This window comes from Mastigoproctus giganteus, chromosome 3 (genome assembly GCF_048544385.1).
Source record: "Mastigoproctus giganteus isolate SK-2022 chromosome 3, ASM4854438v1, whole genome shotgun sequence".
NCBI classification, from domain to species: Eukaryota; Metazoa; Arthropoda; class Arachnida; order Uropygi; family Thelyphonidae; genus Mastigoproctus; species Mastigoproctus giganteus.
The window spans coordinates 159,709,221-159,733,446 of NC_143577.1; the positions used below are offsets into that span (position 1 = coordinate 159,709,221).

A 24,226-nucleotide genomic window follows, 5' to 3' on the forward strand; every position below is an offset into this window, starting at 1 on the left:
TTGCTTGTGTGTAGAACATGAATGGTCATTCTTTTTGTGCCCATTCCTTCTAATAATTGGTCCACTTGGGGTTAAGAATTTATATGTTAAGCATCTTTTGCTCTTCAGGGAAAGAGCATATATTAACTAACACTGAAAGTGAGTGCAGAGATTGAAATAAATTCTCTTGATTGCTATACTTAGGTAATACTTTAAACTGTCTAATTAGGTTCTGTAAAGTCAGTTGCTGTATAGTAATCAATCAAAACTGTTACTAGTCTTTAGATCCAAAGAATTCTAAATTTGGAGTCCCAGTGTTGTGTGCAGGCTTTATTTTTTTTGAGGGTCAGTGCTGTTCCGTAGTTGGTGCCAGAAACACATCCACTCACATTATCTGGCCTTTACAGGGTACTGTATTCAAGACATCAGAAGTGATTTGAGTTGTGAAAAACTAATTGTTGCTTGATCTTAAACACTATGTACACCATGTGGATTTGCACATCCACATGGCATTTAGGGTAAAGGGCTGTTATTTTTAAACGGCACCAGCTGTAATTGATATTTTATTTACATTAAATATAACTAACTAGGTCTTTTAAGTACTACAAGTATAACATCTTGCCTTATGAAGACTAACAATTTTTTTTTTTTATTTTGTGTGAACTAATTCTAAGAATACTTTATTTCTAGCTTGGTATTCATGAAGATTCTCAAAACAGGAAGAAGCTTGCAGAGTTTCTTAGATACTATACTTCTGCCTCTGGGGATGAAATGTGTTCCCTTAAAGACTATGCATCTAGAATGAAAGAAAACCAAAAGCACATCTACTTTATCACAGGCGAATCAAAAGATCAGGTAGCAAACTCTGCATTTGTTGAACGGGTAAAGAAACGGGGATTTGAAGTTGTCTATATGGTAGAACCAATTGATGAATATTGTGTCCAGCAACTTAAAGAATATGATGGCAAACAACTAGTTTCTGTAACAAAAGAAGGGTTAGAGCTACCTGAAGATGAGGAAGAGAAAAAGAAGAGAGAAGAAGATAAGGCCAAATACGAAAGCCTTTGTAAAGTTATTAAGGACATTTTGGATAAAAGGGTAGAAAAGGTAAGATTAAAGTATAAATAGTTAAACAAGTTAGTATGTTACCTCCTGAGTTGTTTCACTTAAGAAATGTGAAATAAAGGCAATTTAATTTATTTATACCATTTGGTAACTTTGTCATTCAGTAGTTGCCAAGAACTGGTTTGTGGAAACATGGAGCATAGGCAACTGAATTTTTAATTGTTTATTTGAGCATTATTTTAAATGCTGCAATGTTTAAGCATGGCTTTTGCTGATTTATTTAACTTACCTGGTAATTTGATTCCTAAAATGACAAGTCAACCCTTGTAATTTAGTCTGTTAAATCTAATTCTGTTACCCTTAATGTAGTTAACTGTTGCCAATTTAGATTCAATTAGTGCCTTAACTTATTAATACTTCAGTGTTAAAGTTCAGTTTCCCTTTTCCTTCCCAGTGTTGGAAATACCTAGCCATGTTTGAAAATGCTAAACAACTTAACTCTGCATTTTGTATAAGTAAAACTTGGTCACTTAATATTAAAATAATTATTGAAAGAATTTGAGTAAAATAATTACCTTCATTTTTATTTAGGTCGTTGTGTCAAACAGGTTGGTTTCATCGCCCTGCTGCATAGTCACTAGTCAGTATGGCTGGAGTGCCAACATGGAAAGAATAATGAAGGCCCAAGCTCTTCGTGATAGTAGTACCATGGGTTATATGGCAGCCAAGAAACATTTGGAAATTAATCCTGACCATCCTATTGTTGAAAACTTGAGACAGAAAGCAGAAGTTGACAAGAATGATAAGTCTGTTAAGGTTAGTATCCTTTAATGTTGTTACATTCTCTCCCCTGCCTGTTTTGGAGTAAACTTTACTTTCATTGCCAATTGTATTAATTGATATTTGAGTTCTGTAGTTTGCACTCAGTTCTCTGTTTTGGGTTTTATAAACATGTTTCTGCAACAGTCCCCTAGAAGTTGATTAAATTATCTTATCTGCTCTCACCATCATTGTAGAAGTTGTATATTTATTTCATGTTAACATTCCTCATTGTGTAATGAAGTTTTCTAATAAAACTTCATGCAAAAATATTGTGACCATCTGTAGTTTTTCTCCTGTATGTGTTATTTACAATAACACTTGTATGCTACTTAACTTCATACAGTGAGCAGATACTGCTAAGAATATTAATAAGCATTGTAAAAATAAATGCTAAAACTGATCAAGTACTAAAAGCAATAAGAATGAAAGTTACATTAAGTAACTTTTGGAGCAATATACCACTTTGACTTAGACAAATAGTTATATGCTGCAAAGGTGCAATATGTATGCACTGCATAAACAAGCCAATGCAGGTTGTGGTGAAAGGAGCAAAACATCTTCTGTTAGACTGTAGAAGTAGGTCTAAGATGCATTTACCATATTGCCAATCATGGAAAATACACCCTTCCATAATGGAATAGCTTCCAACAATTGTTGGAAGCTATATGGATTGTTTCCAACTTTGAAGAATGACAGGAATCATGCATGGTCCAACATTCCACACTTTGGAATGTGGGTTACAACTAATGTGCTGTTCACAGCAATAATGCTCTGCTGGATCTAATGAATAGCCACCTACTGTTCTAAGGTGCATAGCATCTGGGCATACAAACAGAATCTGCATGTTGCAGCAAGGAAATGACAGATTCAACTTTGGAAACAGTTAACTGCAATTTCCTGTTAAAAAGCTGCACTCTACCAGTATTGTAGCTCTATATTGTAATTCTCTGAACTGCATGGAATTCATGACTGCTAGTGAACATGTGGGAATTCTAAAACTGACTGTGAAAATAGTATTTTTCTTATAAAATACTCTTGCAAAGAAAACTTAGTGGTATTGTGAATTTCTGAACAGTTGCAATAAAATTTAGGTCTTAGTATACCTAGCTAGGAGGTGCATGCTAGATGACTAGTTTAGCAGCAGCAATTGATCAGTTGACAGTATTTCTGACTTATGACAACTGCTAGCACTGCTCTACACAAACTCTGCCCCTTCAAACAACTTGCTAGAAAGAAATTCAAAAAACTCAAATAGAAACTGCTTCCTCAAACAACTTAAATGTACTTATTGAAGTTGTGTAAATTGATAATTATTTAGTTGCATAAATCTAACTGGTCCTTTTTTAATTATCCAGGATTTGGTTATGCTACTCTTTGAAACTGCTTTGCTCTGCTCTGGTTTTACACTTGAAGATCCCCAAACACATGCATCCAGGATTTACAGAATGATCAAACTTGGACTTGGTATTGATGAAGATGAAACTGGTGCTGGTGATGCCATTACAGAGGACATGCCACCTTTGGAAGGAGATGAAGAAGATGCTTCTAGAATGGAAGAAGTTGATTAAATTATCTTATCTACTCTCACCATCATTGTAGAAGTTGTTGTATATTTATTTCTTTCATGTTAACATTCCTCATTCTGTAATGAAGTTTTCTAATAAAACTTCATGCAAAGATATTGTGACCAGCTGTAGTTTTTCTCCTGTATAGACAAATTACACGACACAATCCATAACTCAGTTTTTATTTACTGATACTTACATTGAGTGAGGTTTTTAATAATTTTTTACTTAAGTATTAAGTAGTAGTCTTGCTTTAACTCCTTACAAACTAAACTTTGTAAGAATATTTAATGAATAATACAACTTATTAGCTAAACAGTTTTCCAAGTAAACTTCACTCTGGTTTTTTAATTACGTGGATGTAAAAGGCTGGGATTTCCTTCTCGCATAATGGCTTGAAGTCTCCGTAGACACCATGTTTACTGCCTTTTCCAAAAGCTTCTTTCAAAAGTTCTGTGAATACTGCAAGGCGATGCGGATAATAAGAAAGGCGAAAATGGCTGCAAGTATGTAAAGTTTAAATAAAATTAACTCAATTTTTTATTTAAAATCAATATTTTAAAGTAGCACATAAAATAAATCTTAGTTCAAAACCATTTTTTATAAAAGAAATGGTCAAAGTAATTAGAAGGAAAGTTGCCTTGGTTTTTGATTTTATTCATCTTTAATTAACAATTCAACCTCTTACTCAGTTGATATCTAAAGAACTATCTCTACTACAGCTGGGTCTTGCATAAAACTAGTTTTAACCTTTTTTTTTTCAGTTGCCACTATTTGCAAGTTTCCAGTTAATACTATATTAAAGTACTGCATATGGGTAGCAGTAACCCAAACAAGATGTATACTATGTAGTACTAGGCTCAGGGAGGGGGGAGAATGAAAAAGACCTGGGGGTAATTGTGCAGTCAGGTATGAAGTTCTGAGCAGTGCAGATGTCTGTCAATGAGATATATATAGGAAATTTGCTAGCAGAGACAAGGTGATTATTGCCTTTGTATAAATAAGGCAATGGTCAGACCACACCTTAAGTACTGTATACAGGTCTGGAGGCCTCATTTTAAGTTCTGCAAGTTTCAGCAACTGGAGCCTAGGTGATCTGATTGAGGTGTATAAGACCTTGAATGGTTTGATTAAAGCCCCATGCTGACAGGACACTTCTGCTTGATCAGACTAAGAACCTGAGGGGCATAGATAATTGTTTGTATTGCTGCTTCTTGTGTGTAGATTGGCTCAATCACTACTTTAAACCTTTATATCACAGCCAATTTTTAATATTTGTTTTTTTTTTTTTTTATATTACTAGCACATTTTTGTTTAAAATGCAATTGAGGAGGAAAACATTAAATGCCAAAAGAACAATTTTTAAATTGTTCTTTTTGTCACTTTCATTGTTTTCCAGGAGATTTCTATTTCCTAAAACAAAGCTTAGGGAAAAATACTTTATTTGAAGAAAACCATTGATTCTCTTTTTCCATATGAATAAATGCTGTAACCTAATCTTGACTGGAGGTAAGAATAATCCATAAGATTTTTGATTAAATTATTTTTAAAAATGTAAATTTCAACACAGCAGCTTTTTAGTTGCTGTCCATATCATAACCCTCATCTTTGTGCTCTCCCAAACAAAGGTATCAAAGGTTTTTGTACTACTCCTTGCCAAAAAGGAGCACAGGTCTAAAGGGTTGTGTTTCTTGACTAATTTCATGCTATTTCGTTATACACAGAAGCATCAGTATTGGGGTAACCATTTTGGTTTATTTTTCTTGAACAAGATCTCCCAATCGAACAGTTTGTGGAAGGGAATTTTGATCTGAACTTGGTCTGGTTGGTGACTTGTCACCCTGATTTGTGATGCTTTACTTATGCTTAGTTTAGTGGTGTTTATCAAGTTATCCACCAGCTTTGCAAAGCAAAGAAATTGTCTGGACCTACTTCAAAAGGTTTCAGTCTTGGCCTTTCAATGACCTCTTCCAGCTCATCAGGGTTCATGGCTTTCATGAGCCTTTTTCTTTGCCATGTCACAGGTCATGAAACTGCCCTAAAACAAGGTATTTTAATTTCAGTGTTCAATGTTTGGGCTACTAAGGAAATCATAGTGAAGCATTTGGTTTATTTATTTTTGAAGACATTGCATTGTAAGAGCATAACATTTCATTTCCTCTCAGCCCAGAGACTACACATGTGTGTGTAGCTGTTATTATTTGTCAAGTTGCATATGCAGAACTTGTAACAAGGCAATTGATGAGAGTTAAAGTATGTGTAGGAACAGAAGGTACTTGCTCCAGGTCCATGGCACAGAGAGCAGTTAAGCTACTAGGCAACTGACAATCAATGGTATCAGTTTTCATTGTGGTCTGGGCTTTTTGTTAGTATACCTGCAGTTCACGATACCAGGAAATGAAGCAGAATTGGGCTATTTACATTAGTAAATTTGTGCATTACACTCTGGTTTTCTTCCCCTTTTATCTGTGTACAGCAGTAGTTTCCCCCCTCCCCCTAAGAAGGAATCCTTTTACCAAGCCTCTCTTGGTAAGAGGATTCCTTCACTCCCCTCACCAATCTTGTTGCCCTTGTCTGTACATGCTCAAGCAAATCCTCATCCTTCCTAAAATGAGGCCTTCAGACCTGTACTCAAGGCATGGCCTGACCATTGCCTTATACAGAGGGACAATCACCTCCTTTTCCCTGCTAGCAAAATTCCTGTATATCATTGACAAAACCCCCATAACCTGCCCTGGCAATTAAAGTGTATTCATACACTTTAATAATTTTTAGTGTTTGGATACACTGTGGTTGAGTACAATCATGACTGGAAAAAGTGAGCTCATTTGTAAATGCACCAAAATTTTAAAATTATAAAGAAACATGAAGATGGACAAAGCTTTAGTCCATAGGACATAATGTTCTCTTGCACCAAAAACAGTGAAGAATGTTGCCCATGTAAAGGAACATGTGAAAGGATCTGCCTTTTAAAAAAAAAGTTCTGGTACTATTGTTCTGCTATGGTTGGTTTGCTAGATTAGAAGCTGCTAGTGGCAATATTGAAGCAGCTGAGTGATAGAAACAATCTATGAGGGTCCTTACTTGCTGCGACAAGTGTTTAATGTAGACAGGAAGCAAAGCTTCAAAAGTTAGACTAATTCTTTTGCTTGCTGATAATGCTTCTGGTTGCTGCTAGTCTATCATTCAAAAACCCCACACAATGCACTTTGAAAAGCATCAGTAAGGTGACTCTTCCCATATATTTTCATTCAATATATGGATTACTATCACTTTTTTTTTTTTTGAGGACTGGTTTATTAACTGTTTAGTGCCTGAAGTTGAGAAATATTGTCACAAAATTGACATCCCATACGATACAAGATTGTTGATAATACTCCTGGCCGTCTTGCACATTTAGATGATTTTCATACAAAAAGTATTCTACCTTCCACTCAACACTACTTCACTCTTTTGGCCCAGGGCAATTGCAAAGCTCAGTTATTTACATAAGGCTTTTGCACAGGCATTGGCAGCTATGGACAGAAATCCTGATTTTAACAGTCAGATATTATCATCAAGCTATACAGAAGCATGGAAAGAGGTTACACAAAATTGTATGAATTCAGTTTAGAAAACAATGTCTGCATTTTAAGGATGAAACTTTAGAAAGAGTTGACTGAAAAATTGTGAAGCTTGAACAATTAAAATTAGAAGTTGATGAACATGATATTGAAGAATTGATTGACTCACAACATGGGGATCAATTATCAAATGAAGAACAATGAATTAGAAGCAGGAAAAGTTGTTGAAGCCGAGGCTTCAGAAGAAGAACCAAGACATGACAAAAAGTGAGTTGCATTCTGTGAGATTTCAGTAGGAATGGCATGATTGGAGAAGATGGATTCTAATGGTTCTTAAAGGTGCAAAGAGGAAAGAAGCCACTGTTCAGTTATCTCTTGATAATTTTGTAAGGAAGATTGATTGGCCAAATTAAACCTTTTCTATTTTCTCATACTATATATTATTTTGCATTAATAATTACATATTGAAATTAGTGTGTCCTATGAATAAAACTAACAGAAAATAACCTTTAAATGTACTACTGTATACACATATTGTAAACACCTAAGGAATAGGGTGTGATTAAAATGGGTGGGTTAAATTTATGTAAATAAACTTGAGGTGAAGGTTTGCAGAACAACTTGAATTTTACAGGTCTGTCTGTAGTAATTTTCTTTTATAATAATAAGGGAAAGAGCAAAAAGTCAACTTATGTGAGAACTGATAAAATGCATGGAACAGTACTTCAGCTCCAACATATGGTATATGGATAGACTATGATGTGTATGAAAAAAATATATATATAATAATAATTGCTAGATTTCTGTTGGTCTGATATTAATGAAATTTGTAATGGTTCAACAAACAAACCTTTCCAAAAGGCTCCAGTGTATGGATTTCATGAAAAGCCATCCACTGGGAGTTATTACATGAAGACAAAAAATAGAAATAATAATTACCACATTGCTACTGGTCTGATTTTTAATGAAATTTGGGATGCCTTGAAAAAGCATTTTTAAAGACCCAAACAAAATTCCACAAAAAATCCATCCACTCAGAATCAAGTTGTTACATGACTGTAAAGACAATAGATGCAATATGCTAATATGGCTGGACATTCAAAATCAGTGCACTAACTCTGCCAGATTTCTATTGAAAACAATTGTCCTGTTGTTCAATGTAATTGATCTTGCTTTTAGTGACATTTTTGGATGATGCAGCACAATATAGTTCATTTAGTCACAGGTATAAAGAGTACAGTACAGGGCAATTGCCTTGCCAATAACAAGAATATAAACAGTTATTTTTATCATGACACCAAATGCATTACTCTGAGTCTAATTTCAAAAACAAATTCTAGACCTGTGCATGTGTCATTCTAACTGAATAGCACTTATGAACAGAAGTATCATGCAATCAGGATGCTGAAACATCAGATGTCTTTCTCCATGCTATAAAAACAAATTACAGTGCACTGAAAGTAACTTACCAATTAGTATCACAATCCGAAGTATTTCTGAAGAAGTTGTCAATAGTTTTAAAGAAGTATAAAAACAATAAGTTGCTACCTGATAATGCATATAAAAAGTGAGTCTAGTCTTCTCATCACTATAATGCAGACAAGTGTTACATTGATGTATTTTAACAGATGTAAAATAAGTGCATAGCAAAAATGAATTCTGAACTCGACTAGATCATGTTTTGGCTAACAAACATTTGGATAATCAGCATCCTGCTATATTTAAAAAAAACTTAATTTTACTTTTAACTTACTCTGCAACACTTTGGTTTACTACTTACTCAATAGTATCTCCAAAATATCTTCCCTTCTTTGTATAAATGCTGTCTGTCTGTTCACATTTATCAGTGATTTCTGACATGTCCATTGTATAATCCAGTGTAACCATTCTGGCATTGCCATTTACATAGAGAACTGAGGTCTGAATATCTTTAACATGCTTACTCTATAAATAAAACAATTTATTCAGGTAACCTCTGTAGACTAAACAAATGAAAAATTATCATTGGAGGGTAAGAATCATCAATAAAATTTTTTTTATATTAAGCAATTTATAAGAACCAGAGGTAGAATTAATAAACTATGTAATGTTAAAATAAACCTCATAATAAAAATATTTTGAAATTCTGAAATTTTATTTTTCTATTCTATTAATATACTTTACCTATATTGGAAAAACTGATTTTTGATAAAAACTGCAAAGATGAGAAGTTGGACTAAAGATTTTTCCAAACTGTAGTTTTAAATCTCTTTCAAATAATGGATGCTGTTATGTCTGTACAGGTATGTTCCCAAACCAATCTGAATGATGTGCATACTAAAAAACTCAAAATCGCAAGGAGAACCTACTGTCACTCCACCTAAAACCAGCTAACTACATCCCCAATTGAAAAAGCCTTTAAAAATTCCTCCAGTCACCACAAGGTCTTTTAATGGGAGTCAAGTGACAAAGAATGGATGATTCCAAATAAATACCCATATGATACTTCTATCTAAAGCAGTGTTTCCCAACCTTTTTTTACCATGCCCCACCTAAGTCTTTCTAAAATTCTGATGCCCCCCTATGTAATGTTGGGAAACACCGATATATATATTTTTTATATTCAAAAATTGGATTATTCCCTAAATGAAGCCTAATTACAACTTGTTCAGGACACAAGACTTAGGTTTTAGGAAAAAATTATTAAGAAAAAAATAGTAAATTTTCAAAACATATAATAGACAACTAAAATTCAAGTACAAGATAATTTATATGAAAGATTTTTCTATAATATTTTAATTTTTAGTAATTATTATTTAATTGTTTAATAATTTCAACATTCCATGTGAAGTCACTTCTAGATGAGTGCACTAAATTTAGTGTTTATTTGTTGTTTGTTATTTGGTTTTTAGGAGCATTAGCAACTAAGGCCATATTGTTCCGGGATATGCAGGGGTCATTCCCTGACATTTCCGCATTCTCCTTGTTTGGTGGTGACGGGCTCGAACCCCGGTATAATCAAGAAGCGTGTGCTATGCACTAATGCTCCTTTCCACCTGGCTACGGAGGTGCCCCTAAATTTAGTGAGACCCTTGTGCTTGATGCAGAGAGATTTTATATTGGGCTCCAATTTAGTCAGCTTCAGTCTCAAATCTCCCAGTTTTGTGATATCCAGTCGATTTCTTTTCTTTAGTAACAAATCATTTATGGCACTAAATCCACATTTAGCTAAATATGAAGATGGAAACGGTAACAATAGCTCTCTTGCAAAGTTGGTTGAATTTGGGTATTTAATTTGTTTCATCACAAAGCCATGCCATTGCTCCTTTTATATTGAATAAAGTTTTAACTGACTCATCATTTTGCATTTCTGAGAGTTCTTCTTGGTACTGCATTGATACATCAGACAAATCTATTCTTCTTCTTCTTTGGTCCTTAGCTGGGGGAGGTGGTTGGCCACACAACCAGTATGCTGCTGTAGGTGCCGCAGGGTTTTGGACTTGCTCTGTGATGTTCTTCCATATCTTACGATCCATGGCTTCAGTCCTGGCCTGGTTAAGGTCGAGACATCGGCTCTTCAAGTCATCTTCCACTTGCTTGGCCCACGTTTTCCTAGGCGCGGTCCGTTGGATGCTCCATTGGGTGGGTCGTTGTCTCCAAAGGAGTGTGGATGGTATTCTGTTCGTGCCCATTCTACATACGTGGCCAAACCATCTGAGTCTTCGCTTCTGGTCGGCAATGGTTGGTTGCTGTTGGCATCTGGCGCGGATGGTATCATTAGTGATGCGGTCGCGAAGAGAGATGCCCAAGATCTGCCGCAGGCATCGCATTTGGAATACCTCAAGTTTGTTCAAATCTAACTTGAGACAAATCCATGTTTCCGATCCGTAAAGAAGAATTGGCAGGATCAAAGTCCGGAAGAGTCGGATTTTAGTCTTTGTGGAAATGTTGGTCCTCTTCCACAGACACCATTTGAGCGAGGCGAATGCAGTGGCCGCCTGTCCAATTCTGCTGTGGATTTCCATGGTGGATGCAACTTTCTTCTCCTGGACCAGTGACCCAAGGTATTTAAAGTCCTGCACTTGCTCGATCTGGACGCCTTCGAGATAGATGGTGGCTTGCGACCCATCTGTTGTCAGGGCCTTTGTCTTACCAGCATTGATCTTCAAACCGTATGGCCGGGCAATGTCGTAGAGGATGTCCGTGGCTTCAGCGTCGTTACCGGCAAGGATAGCACTATCATCAGCAAACATCAGGTCAGTCACATAGTGATCCTTATCATATTGTATGCCCTGTCTGTTTCTGAATGCTTGCCTCATAATGGGGTCAACCACGATGTTGAAAAGCAACGGGGAGGCTACATCCCCTTGGCGGACTCCAGTTTGGATGGTAAATTCCTCAGATAAATCGTTCTGGATGCGCACCTGGCTGGTTAAACCGTTGTATGCAGTTTGGAGGAGTGTGATGACTTTTCGAGGTACATGTTCAACCTCTAGTAGTTTCCATAAGGCAGGCTGGTGGACACAGTCGAAAGCAGACTTAAAGTCAATGAAAACAATGACGGTTCGCTGTCCACACCGGATCCTCTCCTCCATCAGCTGACGAATGGCAAAGATTTGATCACAACATCCTCGCCCGGGTCTAAATCCTGCCTGTTCTTCTCGACTGGTTTGCTCGCGATGTTTTTGCAGTCTTGACTGGATGATCTTCATAAAGACCTTTTCGATGATGGAAAGGAGGCTGATGCCACAGTAGTTCTTGCAGTCCCGGTTATCACCTTTCTTGTGGATCGGTACGATAATGGCTTTCCTCCATGTTAACGGAATTTGTTCAGTGCACCAGATGGTTTTGAGGAGTGAGTGTAGTCGGCGAAGCAGTACATCTCCCCCGGCTTTGATCGCTTCTGTGGTGACTTGGTCCACTCCTGGTGCCCTGCCATTCTTCAGGGATTGTATGGCTGCTTTCACTTCTTGTACTGTAGGCTCAACATCGACCATGGAGACCTCAGGGGGGTCGATCGAGAGTGCTGTTGCTGGCGGTCCCTGAGGTGGGTCGTGATTATACAAAGCTTTGAAGAATTCACTCCACTGTTGCAGGCGTTCGGATGATGATCGCACGAAGGTCCCATCAGCATTCTTGATGTTGTCACTAGTCAATTTGGTCTTTCCACTCAGACATCTGAGGGTGCGGTACTCGTTTTTGGATGCCGCCACTTCAAGATCGTCTGCCACTTGGTTCCAGTATGCTTCTCTTTCTGCTGTCATTCTTTGTCGGACTTCTCGGTTTAGCTGCCGGTACCGTTCAAAGTCGACCAACTTTGCCTGTTTCCGTTTGTCCACGAGGTCGAGGCACTCGTCCTCGTGGACGAGGACGAGTGCCTCGTCCACAAATCTATTAACATTGGTTGCATCATCCAGGTTGGAAAATCAATTTGTTTTAAATCAGAAAACTTTCTTTTAAATCAGTGGACAGAATTTTCAGATGATCGACAATAACAAGTACAGCAGTATCAGTAACAAAAATTTTGTAACAAAATTTTTGTTACAAATATATTTTTGACATAATTCAATGAATGTAATGAAACCAAATATCTTCGCTTTTGCATTGACGAGAGTTTTATTTGTTCCTTGAAGTTGTTTATTTAATATATTTAGTTTTTCAAAGATATCGGCTAAATAACTCACAAATTCTTTACCATCGACCATTAACAGATGCTTCATTTCAGGTTTGTCACTTAAAAAGTCACTAATAGTATCAAATAGTTCCATAAATCTTTTCAAGCAGTTCCCTTTCAGTATGAAGTAAAAGTCTCACATGGTCTGCATTTTGTTCTTCACAAAAAAGCTTGAAGAGACGCTCACATTTGGCATTAGCTTTAATAGCATTGACACACTTTATAACTGATTTAATACTTCATTAAGAACAGGCGAAATATTTTTAGCTACCAAGTTTTCCCTATGAATAACACAATGCACATGAAGCATTTCTGGATTCTCATCTTTCATCAATTTTAAGCAGCCATTTTTCTTGCCCATCATATTAGGAGCACCATCTGCAGCACAAGATGTTATATTTTTCATTGGTATATTATTGTCATCCAAGTAATTTTTTAGCTTATTATATATACCTTTGGAGGTAGTGGTGCTCTCTAATGATTTACAGAATAACATTTCTTCAGCAAAATTACCTTTATCAATATATCTTACATAAGTTATCAGTACGGCTTCACTGTCTCTCAAAGTTGATTCATCCATTTGCACTGAGAATTTTCTTGTTTTCAGCTTTCCAACAAGTTGTATTTCAATATCTTCACTCATTTCATCTATTCTTCTGCTAACAGTATTGTTATTGAGTGGCATAGCTTTCACGTCTTTGTCATCTTTTTCCAGAACTGTTTAAGAAATGCTGATATTGATGGTTTGATTAAATTCTCTCCTATAGTATGATTTTTCCCAGATTTAGCAATGAGTAAAGAAATTTCATAACTAGCTTCAAGAGTACGATTGATAGTTACAGTATGAGCAATAAACAGAGACTTTCATGTTGCTCTTTTTTCATAATTCTTCTTTAAAGTTTGAAAGTAATTTAAATCTGAGGCATTATGTTTCGCCTTGAAATGCGCATCAAGACGACCTCGCTTCATTGATTCGTTGGTCAAGCATTGTTGGCATAAAAGACAAAAAGGTGACCTTTGATCGTGGATAGCGGGTATGAAACCAAATTTTAAGTATTCCTCTGAATACTGACGAACTTTTTTTTTACTTGCACTACTCATTTTACTGTGCAACTGAAAGAAATAAATATAAGATAAATCAAAAACTAAAAATAAACTATGCATTAAAGTTAGTTTAATTTTATTTTAATATATCAAAATTAATTATTAGTATGCTTTTTGAATGAATAAATCACACAAATTACTGAATTCGGGCTATTAAATCTGTGGTCTCTGTGAACAAGCAGATAAGTCTAATTTATCAAAAATGAGATAAGTGCACTATAATAAAGTATTTATTATTTACTATTATGTGACATGCAGATATCTTCGTTACTGTAGTTTTAGCGTGAGTAATAAATATTTGTATATTCGAATATATGCATGTTTATATGAGAGTGTGAAGTTTATTTTTCCTCTCCTGCAAATTCGAGTTTTTGGACTTATTTGCTTATTTACTGAGACCACAGAAATATATATATATACGACAAATACATACCATTGTGTATCGCGGTTCTTCATTAATAATAATTCTGTGCGCAGAGAAAGTAATTTTTTATTTTAATCTGAGATCGCCAAACCTATCCAAATGTACAGTCAGATGCCCAAGCGAGCATCTGTATGAAAGAAATTACCTATTTCATATAACATGCGGAGTTTGCGGTAGGCTACAGTAGACAACCACTTTGCTTGAGCATTGCACATGCCATAAGCAATCGTCCAATACAGTACGTACTATTCCTTCACTAGGCATAGTAAGCAATACTCTCCGAGCAAACTGTAGTTGATATTACTCCAAACTTTCAAGTGCGGCTCTATAGAAAGTACAACATTTAACGAATGCTTATTTCAAATTGAGATACCAACAATTCTTCTTTTGTATAAGTTAAATCATAGTAGGCGGTTGTTTTAAACTCTAGACAAGCAATTTTTGAATTGCCCCCCTGAACAATCAAATTTCCCCCATGTGGGGCGTGGGACCCACGTTGGGAAACACCGATCTAAAGAGATAACAGCTAGATGTTGAAGTTTACAAGAAAAGGAAATATAGTATGATAAATTTACTGGCCATAGAACCATTGCTAGTATACAAAAATATGGGTACTTCCCAACTTATTATGACTTTTCTCCTTATGGGATTTTTTCCACAGTGTGACTGGTACAAGTGCATAGGGTGGTTGATTGGAACCAATTAGTATTATTATCACTGTTGGTAGAGGGAACTCTCCAACTATCATGTACAGTGGCAAACAAAAAATCTGCATCACTTGTGAATAATTTGTTTTGCACTGCACTATGGGTTGCAGAAATGTTCTAAATGCATTTGTTAGATGGGATATATATATATCTCTGTGAATGAAATCCAATAAAAAGACTCCACCTGATATACCCAACTGCCATAAATATCTTCCCAAAGGGTAAAGTGCATAATTAATGTGCATGCAAATGACAACCATACATTTTATTGCACTTGCATACAAACAAATGACATTAACATAATAGTATTATGTACTGTAAATCAGCAAAATAAGTCCCCAATATTTTACTGTTCCTCCTGAAGCTGCAATTACAGCCTTGCAACTAATCAACTTCTGGATATACAGTTGCCCAATTTAGTGGTACCCATACAATGCTCTCTTGCAGCTGAATCTTACTTGTTGGCATCTTCTGAGCAATTAGATGACAGATTTGTTCAAATCAAATGTTGCTGGGCCAGTCCAACACTTAATTCCAGCATTTCTGAGGTATGACTGCACCTTAAGGGTGAAAAATGATGTATGTTTTAAGCCTTGTGAGACAAGAAAAACTCATCTAAATAGCATAAACTTACCAATTTTGCTGTGTGGCAAGGTACTGAGTCCTGTTGAAAAATGCAGTTTTGGACGTCTGTGTGGTGATCCTAATAACGAGTTTCAGGCACTCCTTCAAGACAACAGTAGGTTTCTGCATTCACCATTAATCTGCATCCCCCCCCTTGCTTGTTATGCATCCCCAGACGATCTGACTGGTACGGAACTTTATGGTCTGTGTTATGCAGTCAGGATGGTATGCCTCCGATATTTGTCTTCTGACATATCGCTTCCCATCTGAGCCATGCAGGTTGAATTTTGATTCATTAGACCCAGTGTTCTTTTGTCCATGAAACATGCATTTTAGCCCAAGTAGCTTTTTCCTCATTTGTTGGGTTAACAAAGGCTTCTTCTTGGGCTGATAGGCATGGAGACCACATTCCAAAAGCTGTCTTTGGATAGTTCGTGCACTTGTTTCAACACAAGAGGCTAAGTTTTAGATTAGGAGCACTAGCATGGCAATTACGAAGGCATAGCCATTTCAAACATCAACTTTGAGGCCACTCTCTTATGGCCTGATCCAGATCTTCTGTTCAGAACACCGGTTTCACGCTTTAATTTCAGCACCTGGGGTACTGGTGGCAGCCTATTTTATCAGTGATAGCATGCATAGAAACCTCTTCCTGGGACAGAGCAACAGCTATACTTTTTTTTCTTGGTGTCAACTCTGAACATATGGAGCCATGCTTGCAACTTTGCAAAACAGGATACTAATGAGCATGTATACCCTTTATAACGCCATATTTATAGAAATGGCTGATGCAATACCTTTGCTTTGCAACAAACAAAGTGTCTTATGTTTCACTATAACTGTTACTTTTTTTTTTTTTTAAGCTGATGCAGTTTTTTTGTCTGCCACTGTAGGTGTTGAGAATAGCAGTTATCTGGAGCAAGTAAGTACACTTACTTGCTCCAGAAAACGTGGAGGCCTATTTCTGCTAAGTTCTTATGGAAAATTTTTTGGCACTATACCAGGGACTGATATGGTGATTGGAATGGTCATAACTTGTTTCATATGCCACATCTGGTGAGTATGGGCTTGGCACACCCAGGGTCCTGAACTGGACATCACCATTTTTCTTTTTCTTGGCGATTCCCTTCTACTTCTGAATCTTGTTCTCTCTTTCTCTCTCAAGGTAATTCAGAAATTTTTTTGGCTGGTGCAGCATAAGCCTCAGGTTTCCTTGCACCATATGGCTAATAATAATAATTTCTCCGACTTACTGATCTTTTCCTTGTAGGTCTTCTGGAGGTTGCTGGTGTTGAACACCGCTATGTTGATCTGGTAAGCCATTTCCTTAATATTATTACTAGCCATGTAGTGCAAGGAAGCCTGAGGCTTATGGCACCAGCCAAAAAAAAAAATTTCCGAGTTACCCAGAGAGAGAGAGAAGTAGAAGGGAATCACCAAGAAACAGAAGAATGGTGATATCCAGCTGGGTGTAGGTTATGTCTGCTCTGTTGAGCAGGATCATCTTGTCCATTATTATGGCATGTTCCCAGTATTGCATGTGAATAGGGGTCTCTAGCAGGGCCTTGAGATCATACTCTTAATACAACACACTTAACTGGTACTTTGATTACAATATAATCAACTGGTACTTTTGTGCTAGCTACTGATGTACTATCCTGGCTACCTGGTCATGTCTGAGTGTACTCCATCTGGGTGATCATCCTGTACTCCTTGATGGATTGTTCTGGGGCCAGATGGTATCATCGACATGTTGGGTCTCGATGTATTTCCTATACCCTGTATTCCGTGATGATGTGCTGGATTGTTTCTGGGGCCAGGGACATCAGACTGAGAGACAATGCATCATCGATGCATTGTCTCTCACTCTTGGGTTTCAGCAATGTATTTCCTATAGTTCCTGATTACCTGGTCTTTGATAGCGAGCATTTTTGCTTTCTACGATATACATGCAATAAAAGTTTTAAGAAGATTACTTTAATCTTGATTAATATTCCAAAGTACACACAACTCTGAATAATTCGCTGAATTCTTTTTTTTTCTTGAAGTCCACACCTCCCACTCCTGACTTTGGCCGTGAAGGGAAAGTGCAACACTATATAACCTTGCAACCACCTACAATCAAATGTTGTTACAATAAAGATTCTCTCTCTCTCATGAGCCATACGTTGTAAAATATCTATGTAGTCTTGGTGGAGGTCATTGTAATATCTGCCATGGAATGCCTTCAATGCCCATCTTTGTTTGTTCTGTCTGTGTGAGTGAGGTTGAGTGGTGAAACAGTGACAGTGTTTTTGTCTGGTGGCACTGGGTGTTCACCCCAACTCCATTACTTGTGTAGAATACAATACTCTGTATTCTACACAAAACACACACCCGAGACTAGGGTGTGTGTTTTGTGAGGCACCAATATGGGTTGTGTTGTTCTTCTGGCCACTTAGCCTGGGAGCCTGTGGAGGGCCACCAATCCCCAGTTTCTGTCACTATAGCCTTATTGGAAAGGGGTGACAGTAGGAAACTCAGGAACAGGAAGCCCAACCTGCAATGGGGGAAGTAGAAAGGTGTGGTGGGTTTAGCCACCAGGCAAAGTATTGGGTAGTTAAGAGTGGGATAAAGGAGGGAGAGGAAAGAGGGGGCTAGAGCAAAGGAGCCCACCTGCTAAGAAAGGGGTGACAGTAAGGGGTTCCCTGTAACAGAAAACCCATCCTGATCCAAGGGAAGGTGAAGAGGGTGGGGGAGTTCAGCACCAGGCAAAAAAGGAGTAGGGGCCACCCAGAGTGGAGGAAGGAGATGGGGAGGAGACAACCACCCCAGGTGGTAGAAATGAAAGAACATAGGGAAAGGGATCCCTATGGTATGGAGTAGGGCTTGCATAAAACCGAGAAATTTCAAAACCAAGTTTAACCGAAGTTTATTCTTAAAACCAATTTTCTCAGACTTAGGGAAAATAATTAAAAGCTTATAACACAAGTATTTATTTTATCTTGGGTATATTGTGCAAATCGTAATCAAATCTTTTAAACAAAATCTATCACCTCTTATAGTAAAAAAAAATAAAAAAATTAAAATGCTCCAAAAAGGTAACCAGCTTAAGATTATACAAAAAAATAATAAGCCCTATAATAATAATAAATAAATAAAAATAAACAGCTTGAGGAATTTACTTTACTATTTATTGCTCAGATTTTTTCTGAAAATGGTCCTTTAAAAAACAGTATATTAAGCATTTTTCCTGATAGACTTGACCTTATTTTTGTGTTAAAGAGACCAGTGATCGAAAACACTCTCTCAGATTGGACACTTGTTGGTTTAATGGTCAGCAGTGCTCTATAAACTTTCTCCAGCTTTTCACTTCTACTGCTAGTTGCCTCCAAAATTTTAAATTCTTTGCTGATTTCCAATTCGCTCGGATATTTTGAAGGCTCTTCAGTTAATCTCTTTATTACACTATCATACTCTCGCATGAGTGTATCTCCGACATCGGAACTAGATGAGTCTTTGTTTTCTTCTAAAAGAACAGTTCGTTTATTTTCAGTTTCTTCATTCAACGCTAAGACTCCTTCGGAATGTTTTGCAAATAATCTCTGATAAATCTCTTCAGCATGCTTTTTCAAAACTTGCTTACTTGGAAAATCAAAAGTTCTTGAACCTGAATCTTCTTTCCTAAACTTTTTGGGGTTGTGTAGATAGCTCAGCAAAGCCACAGTTTGGCAATTTCGTCTTTCATTGTAAAGCTGCAAAAGGCTTTGGTGAAACTTTAAAGCAAATGGGGTTTCTGCTATATCAAGCTTAGCAAGCAGAAATTCTATTGAAGACTCTGCTTTAAGTAAGTCCGTATCTTCTGAGGTTATAGCCTTCAGAATCATTTCAACTGGTCGCAAAGTTTCACATAGCAATTCAAGTGTTTTCCAGTCATCGTCAGACACAGCTTCAGTTGACAGTACTGCACATAGAGCATTTGGAATGCAATTTTTCAATTTCAAAAATCTCTCAATCATATAGAATGTGCTATCCCATCTAGTCTTGCAATCTAATATAAGTTTATATTCTTTCCCATTAAATTTTGCTTTAACAAAATTTTGTAATATGTCATTTTTGGTAGGCGATTTTTGAAAAAGCTTGCAAAAACTATTAACACAAACTATTTGCACAAACTATTAACAATATGTTAATAGTTTGTGCAATATTGGCCATTGGATTGAAGAAATAAATGAGCTCATCGGTAAAGTCGGTTTGATAAAGCATGCCTTGCTGTCTTTCTTCATCATCACTACTTTCTTCATTATTTTCATTTTCTTCATTGTCTTTGGGAGACTCAGAGACTGTCGCACCATAATTGATTGCTTTTTCATAAAGTACATCTATAACTGACAGATGTATACAATGGGCTATACATTGTTGATGATTAGGTGTAATTTTCTTGCCAAACTTAATCATCATTGCTGCTCCATCGGTGGTGCAGGCAACAATATCCTCATCCAAGTTTTAACCAAATTCCTTCAAGTGTCCATTCACAATTTGCTCAGTTCTTCTGCTATCAAGTGAACCATTAATCTCAATAAGACCTAACGACCAATGATTGTCTTTTGAATGCACATTTATATTCATATACCTTTTATTTTGAATAGACGATATTCGTCTAGAGTCATTGTGCACCCAAAACCAATGAATTTTTGAAATGCTGAATGAGGTCTTCTTTCTTAGTTTTATGATAATTCAGAACCATATTTTTAATTCCATTCACTGAGGCTGGTGGTAATTTATCGTATTTATTTCTCTGAAGGTGAAGGCTTGATTGTATAAACTCACTCTTGGCAATTGAATTAAAAGAAAATCCATCTAAAGCAGCTAATTTTGAAATCTCTTCTTCCATAGATTTTTTAACGATAAAGTTTTCTAATGTTCTTACCATTTTTACGTAAGGTTCACTGTTATCTTGTTTAATGTCAATCTGATGCATTTTCTTGAAATGCAACATCAAAGATGATGTAGATCCTCCAGACGACTTCATTATCTTCTGACATTTCGAACATTTTGCTCCAAAAAGCATCTTTGCTTTTTGGAGCAAAATAATTGCATACATTTGATTTCATCTTAGACATATTAAGAGTAATAAATATTAATTAGTAGGAATTTATATCACCGACAATTTTAAATAAAAATATTGAAGATAACAAAGGCACAATACTATGCATCACTCCCGCAAGCACTGAATGAAGAGTCTAAACGAGGCAAGTTTCAAAAGATACAGGTGGGAAGATAAAAGGTACCCCTCCTAGATTTGGGCCACTTGCCCATGAGATTCGTACCTTAAAATAAAATAAAATAAAAAACATGTTTAAAACACAAAGCAGTTGAACGATCCAGATAAACGAACAAACAAAAGAAAATGTGCGTAACAAAAAACTATATTCGAAGGCTAACTAAAAAAAATATTCGAATCCGGTTTTAGAAGCTCGGTTTCGGTTTTAACAACTCAATATGAAAACCGGATTTAACCGGTTAGCAAGCCCTAGTATGGAGTCAGCATCAGACATCGTAGTCCCACACTGTCTGGGCTTCTCCAATGGCCAATGTCAGCATTCCACATCATGCCGGCTAGGAAAAGAGAACAGCATGGTGTCAGCGTGGATGACTTTGGGGTCTATAAGGTTCCCAAAACATGCAATTAATACTCATTCACTCACATACACCATTTTTGGTTTATATATTTTTTTCTTACATTTTATGTTTTATAGTTTTTTTTTTTTTTTTTCTACATTTCAAAGACATCTTATAGTTTTTACATTTTACAAAATTTTTATACTTTTTTTTTTTTTTTTTTTGTTCCATTCATCCATCACTCTCATTCGTAGCAGTCAATTTAAACCAAAGCAAGAATTAAACAACTAAATAATTTAAAATAAATTCTCACTGATTTAAATAATATTTTTTTTTTTTTTTTTTTTTATGTGAACCCCAAACACGAGAGGTATTAGAACCTATAGTACTTAGTACCGTGCTTGGGTTGGAGGTTGAGAAGACAAAAGAAGATATTTGTTGACATTGGACTTGAACTTCTGTAGACTGTAATTTTCAGGAAATACGTATGAAGGAAGGTTATTCCAGAAAACGGCAGTTGAATGAATAAACGAGAAAGATGAAAAGTTGGTTCTATGAGTTTGAAGTTGGACAGTAAATGGATGTTGGCTGGTGACGGCACGTGTTTGGACTGTTTTGAAAGAGAGAGCGGGAATTATAGAAGCCAATTCAGAAGAACTGTGCCCATGGAAGTATCTGTAGAAGAGGCATGCAGCAGAAACAGTACGTCTATGGGAAAGCGAGTGGAGAGACTGTTAGAGATGAATCATTAATTAACTTAACTGCCCTCTACTGAATGGAATCAAGAAGCCTGAGAGAGGTTTTGAGGGCACCACCCCAGATGTGGGAACAATATTCCATGGCAGGGCAGATTTGCGATTTATACAGAGTGAGCAGCTGTTTGGAAGAAAAGTAACACCGAGAGCGAAAGAGAAAACCAAGTTTTTTAGATGCAGAGGAAGCAATACTTGTAATGTGCTTGTGCCAAGAGAGATTAGAAGTCGGTAATCCCCAAAAGGGATATATCATTTTGCCTAGAAATCGGAGTGTCACTAAAGATAAGCATAGGAGCAGAAGAATCCTTTTTGCGAGATATAAGACAAGACTGAGTTTTAGAAGGGTTGAAATCAACTAAGTTGTCTTTGCCCCACTGGAGAATTACCTGAAGATTGGCATTTAAGGAATTGGTAGCAAATTTTCGAAAAATTGAAGCTGATTGAGCAGGACAAGGTTTCTCAAAATGGAAAGTGGAATGCAATGTGCTATCATCGGCAAAACTATGGATAGGATTTCCAGTCAATGGAAGAAGGTCATTAATATACAAGAGGAAAAGAGTGGGGGGAAAGAACTGAACCTTGGGGGACACCGGCATTAGTGGAGAAGTTGGAAGACAGAGAGCCATCACCCTCAGTGAGCGATCAGAGAGAAAACTGGATAACCAATTACTAAAAACAGTTGGTAAACCATAAGATGGAAGCTTGTTTAGAAGACCTTAATGCCAAACACGATCAAAAGCCTTTGAGATGTCAAGAGCAGCTACTTGTGTTTCACCGAACCTTTCCATTGAATTAGTCCATAAATGGGTAACATAAGCCAGAATATCACCAGTGGATCAACACTGACGGAATCCATACTGGCAATCGTTGATCAGACGAAAGGTTTCAAGGTAGTTTAAGAGTTGGCGGTTAATTGATTTCTCCATTACTTTAGAAAGAGTAGAAGTAATTGCAATGGGATGATAATTGGATGGGAGGGATTTGTCATCCTTTTTAGGAACTGGCTGGATATGAGCAAATTTCCAAGCAGAAGGAAAAACACCTTTGGAATAAGAAAGTGAAAAAAGGCAGCAAAGAATAGGAGTAAGTTCAGGAGCACAGGTTTTGAGAACAAGTGGAGAAATACCATCAGGACCTGGGGCTTTCTTAGCATCAAGATTCATCAAAATCCTTCTGATATCCTTTTGACGGAAGACCACAGGAGGCATTGAATGGAGCGTGTTGGGAATGGTGGGAGGTGTTTTACCAAGATCATTAATACATGAGCTGGAAGGAAAATGGGATGCTTGCAGGTCAGCTTTATCCTTGGCTGAAGTGACAACAGAACCATCTGGTTTGGACAGAGGTGGGAGCAGAGATGGGCAAAAGTTGCGGCCAATAGCTTTGGCAAGAGACCAGAATGCTCGGCTACCATTAGGGCAAGAAGCAAGTTTTCTACTCTTAGCCTGTTCAAACTCTAGTTTGGACTGATTAATAACTGCTTTACAATTGTTGCGAGCTTTGGTGTAGGCAGAAAATGAAACTGAAGAATTAGAAACAAGCCAATTACGATGTGCAACATTCTTCTCTTCAACAGCCTTAGCACATTTATTGGAAAACCAAGGTTTAGATAAAGGACGAGATTTTAAAAGTGGAGTGTGGGATAAAGGATTCCATTCTTGCAAGAATAATTTCACTGATACAATCTGAGCAAACGTTGACATCAGAAGTTTTGAAACAGTAATCCGACCAAGGAAAAGAAGTCTCGCAGGTCATTCCATTTTTCATTCTTGTAATGCCAAACAACACGAAGTTGGGAATAGCCATGAGATAAAGGTTCCATTGGAGAAGAGACAATCACCAAGTTGTGATCTGAAGTGCCTAAAGGACCTCTCACTTCGACCGTGTACTTAGAAGGGTTGTTTGTGAGAAAAAGATCAAGCGTATTGGCTGTATGATTAGGATTGTCCAGTATTCTTGTAAGTAAATGAACAATCTGTGCTAGGTCATTAGTAATTGCAAAAGCCTCAGCATCTCGACCTGCTGGGTCGGTGTGACTAGAAAACGGACGCCAGCTGGAGTTGTGAACATTAAAATCACCAAGGAAAATTACCTCACTGTTAGGAAAGTTGGACTGGAGAAAGTCAAGTTGCAAAGAGAAGAAATCAAAGAGCTCCAAGTGATTAGTGGAGTTGGGAGAACGGTAGAGACAACAGATGAATTTGACACAATGAGGTAGAGAGATTTTAAGCCAGAGGAGATCAAAGAGAGGAGATTCCAAATTGCCAAGTCTCTGACAGGGAATATCAGAATGGACATATGCACTAGTACCACCTTTGAGACGAAAGGAATCATACAGCGAATAATTTGGGCATCTGAGATGAG

General features: G+C 36.9%; 2 protein-coding genes across 3 annotated transcripts in view; one reads left to right on the plus strand and one right to left on the minus strand.

The window, feature by feature from the left end:
* Hsp83 (Heat shock protein 83) overlaps positions 1–3,547 on the plus strand; it is a 45,419-nt gene extending 41,872 nt beyond the window's left edge. Inside the window, exons 6-8 of the mRNA XM_090369467.1 lie at positions 670–1,086; positions 1,636–1,860; positions 3,222–3,547. Of these exons, the coding sequence (XP_090225593.1) occupies positions 670–1,086; positions 1,636–1,860; positions 3,222–3,434 (855 nt within the window). The 3' untranslated portion in view covers positions 3,435–3,547. The remainder of the gene's footprint in view (positions 1–669; positions 1,087–1,635; positions 1,861–3,221) is intronic.
* Positions 3,548–3,643: 96 nt separating this feature from the next.
* Positions 3,644–24,226, minus strand: part of Gnmt (Glycine N-methyltransferase) — an 84,100-nt gene continuing 63,517 nt past the window's right edge. Inside the window, exons 4-5 of one of the 2 annotated variants that reach the window (XM_090370741.1) lie at positions 8,841–8,938; positions 3,644–3,934 (exon numbers count right to left, since the gene is read on the minus strand). In XM_090370741.1, coding sequence (XP_090226867.1) covers positions 3,766–3,934; positions 8,841–8,938 — 267 coding nt within the window. In that variant the 3' untranslated portion in view covers positions 3,644–3,765. Of the gene's footprint in view, positions 3,935–8,774; positions 8,939–24,226 lie in introns of both variants that reach the window. The other variant, XM_090370739.1, reaches the window with a different exon arrangement.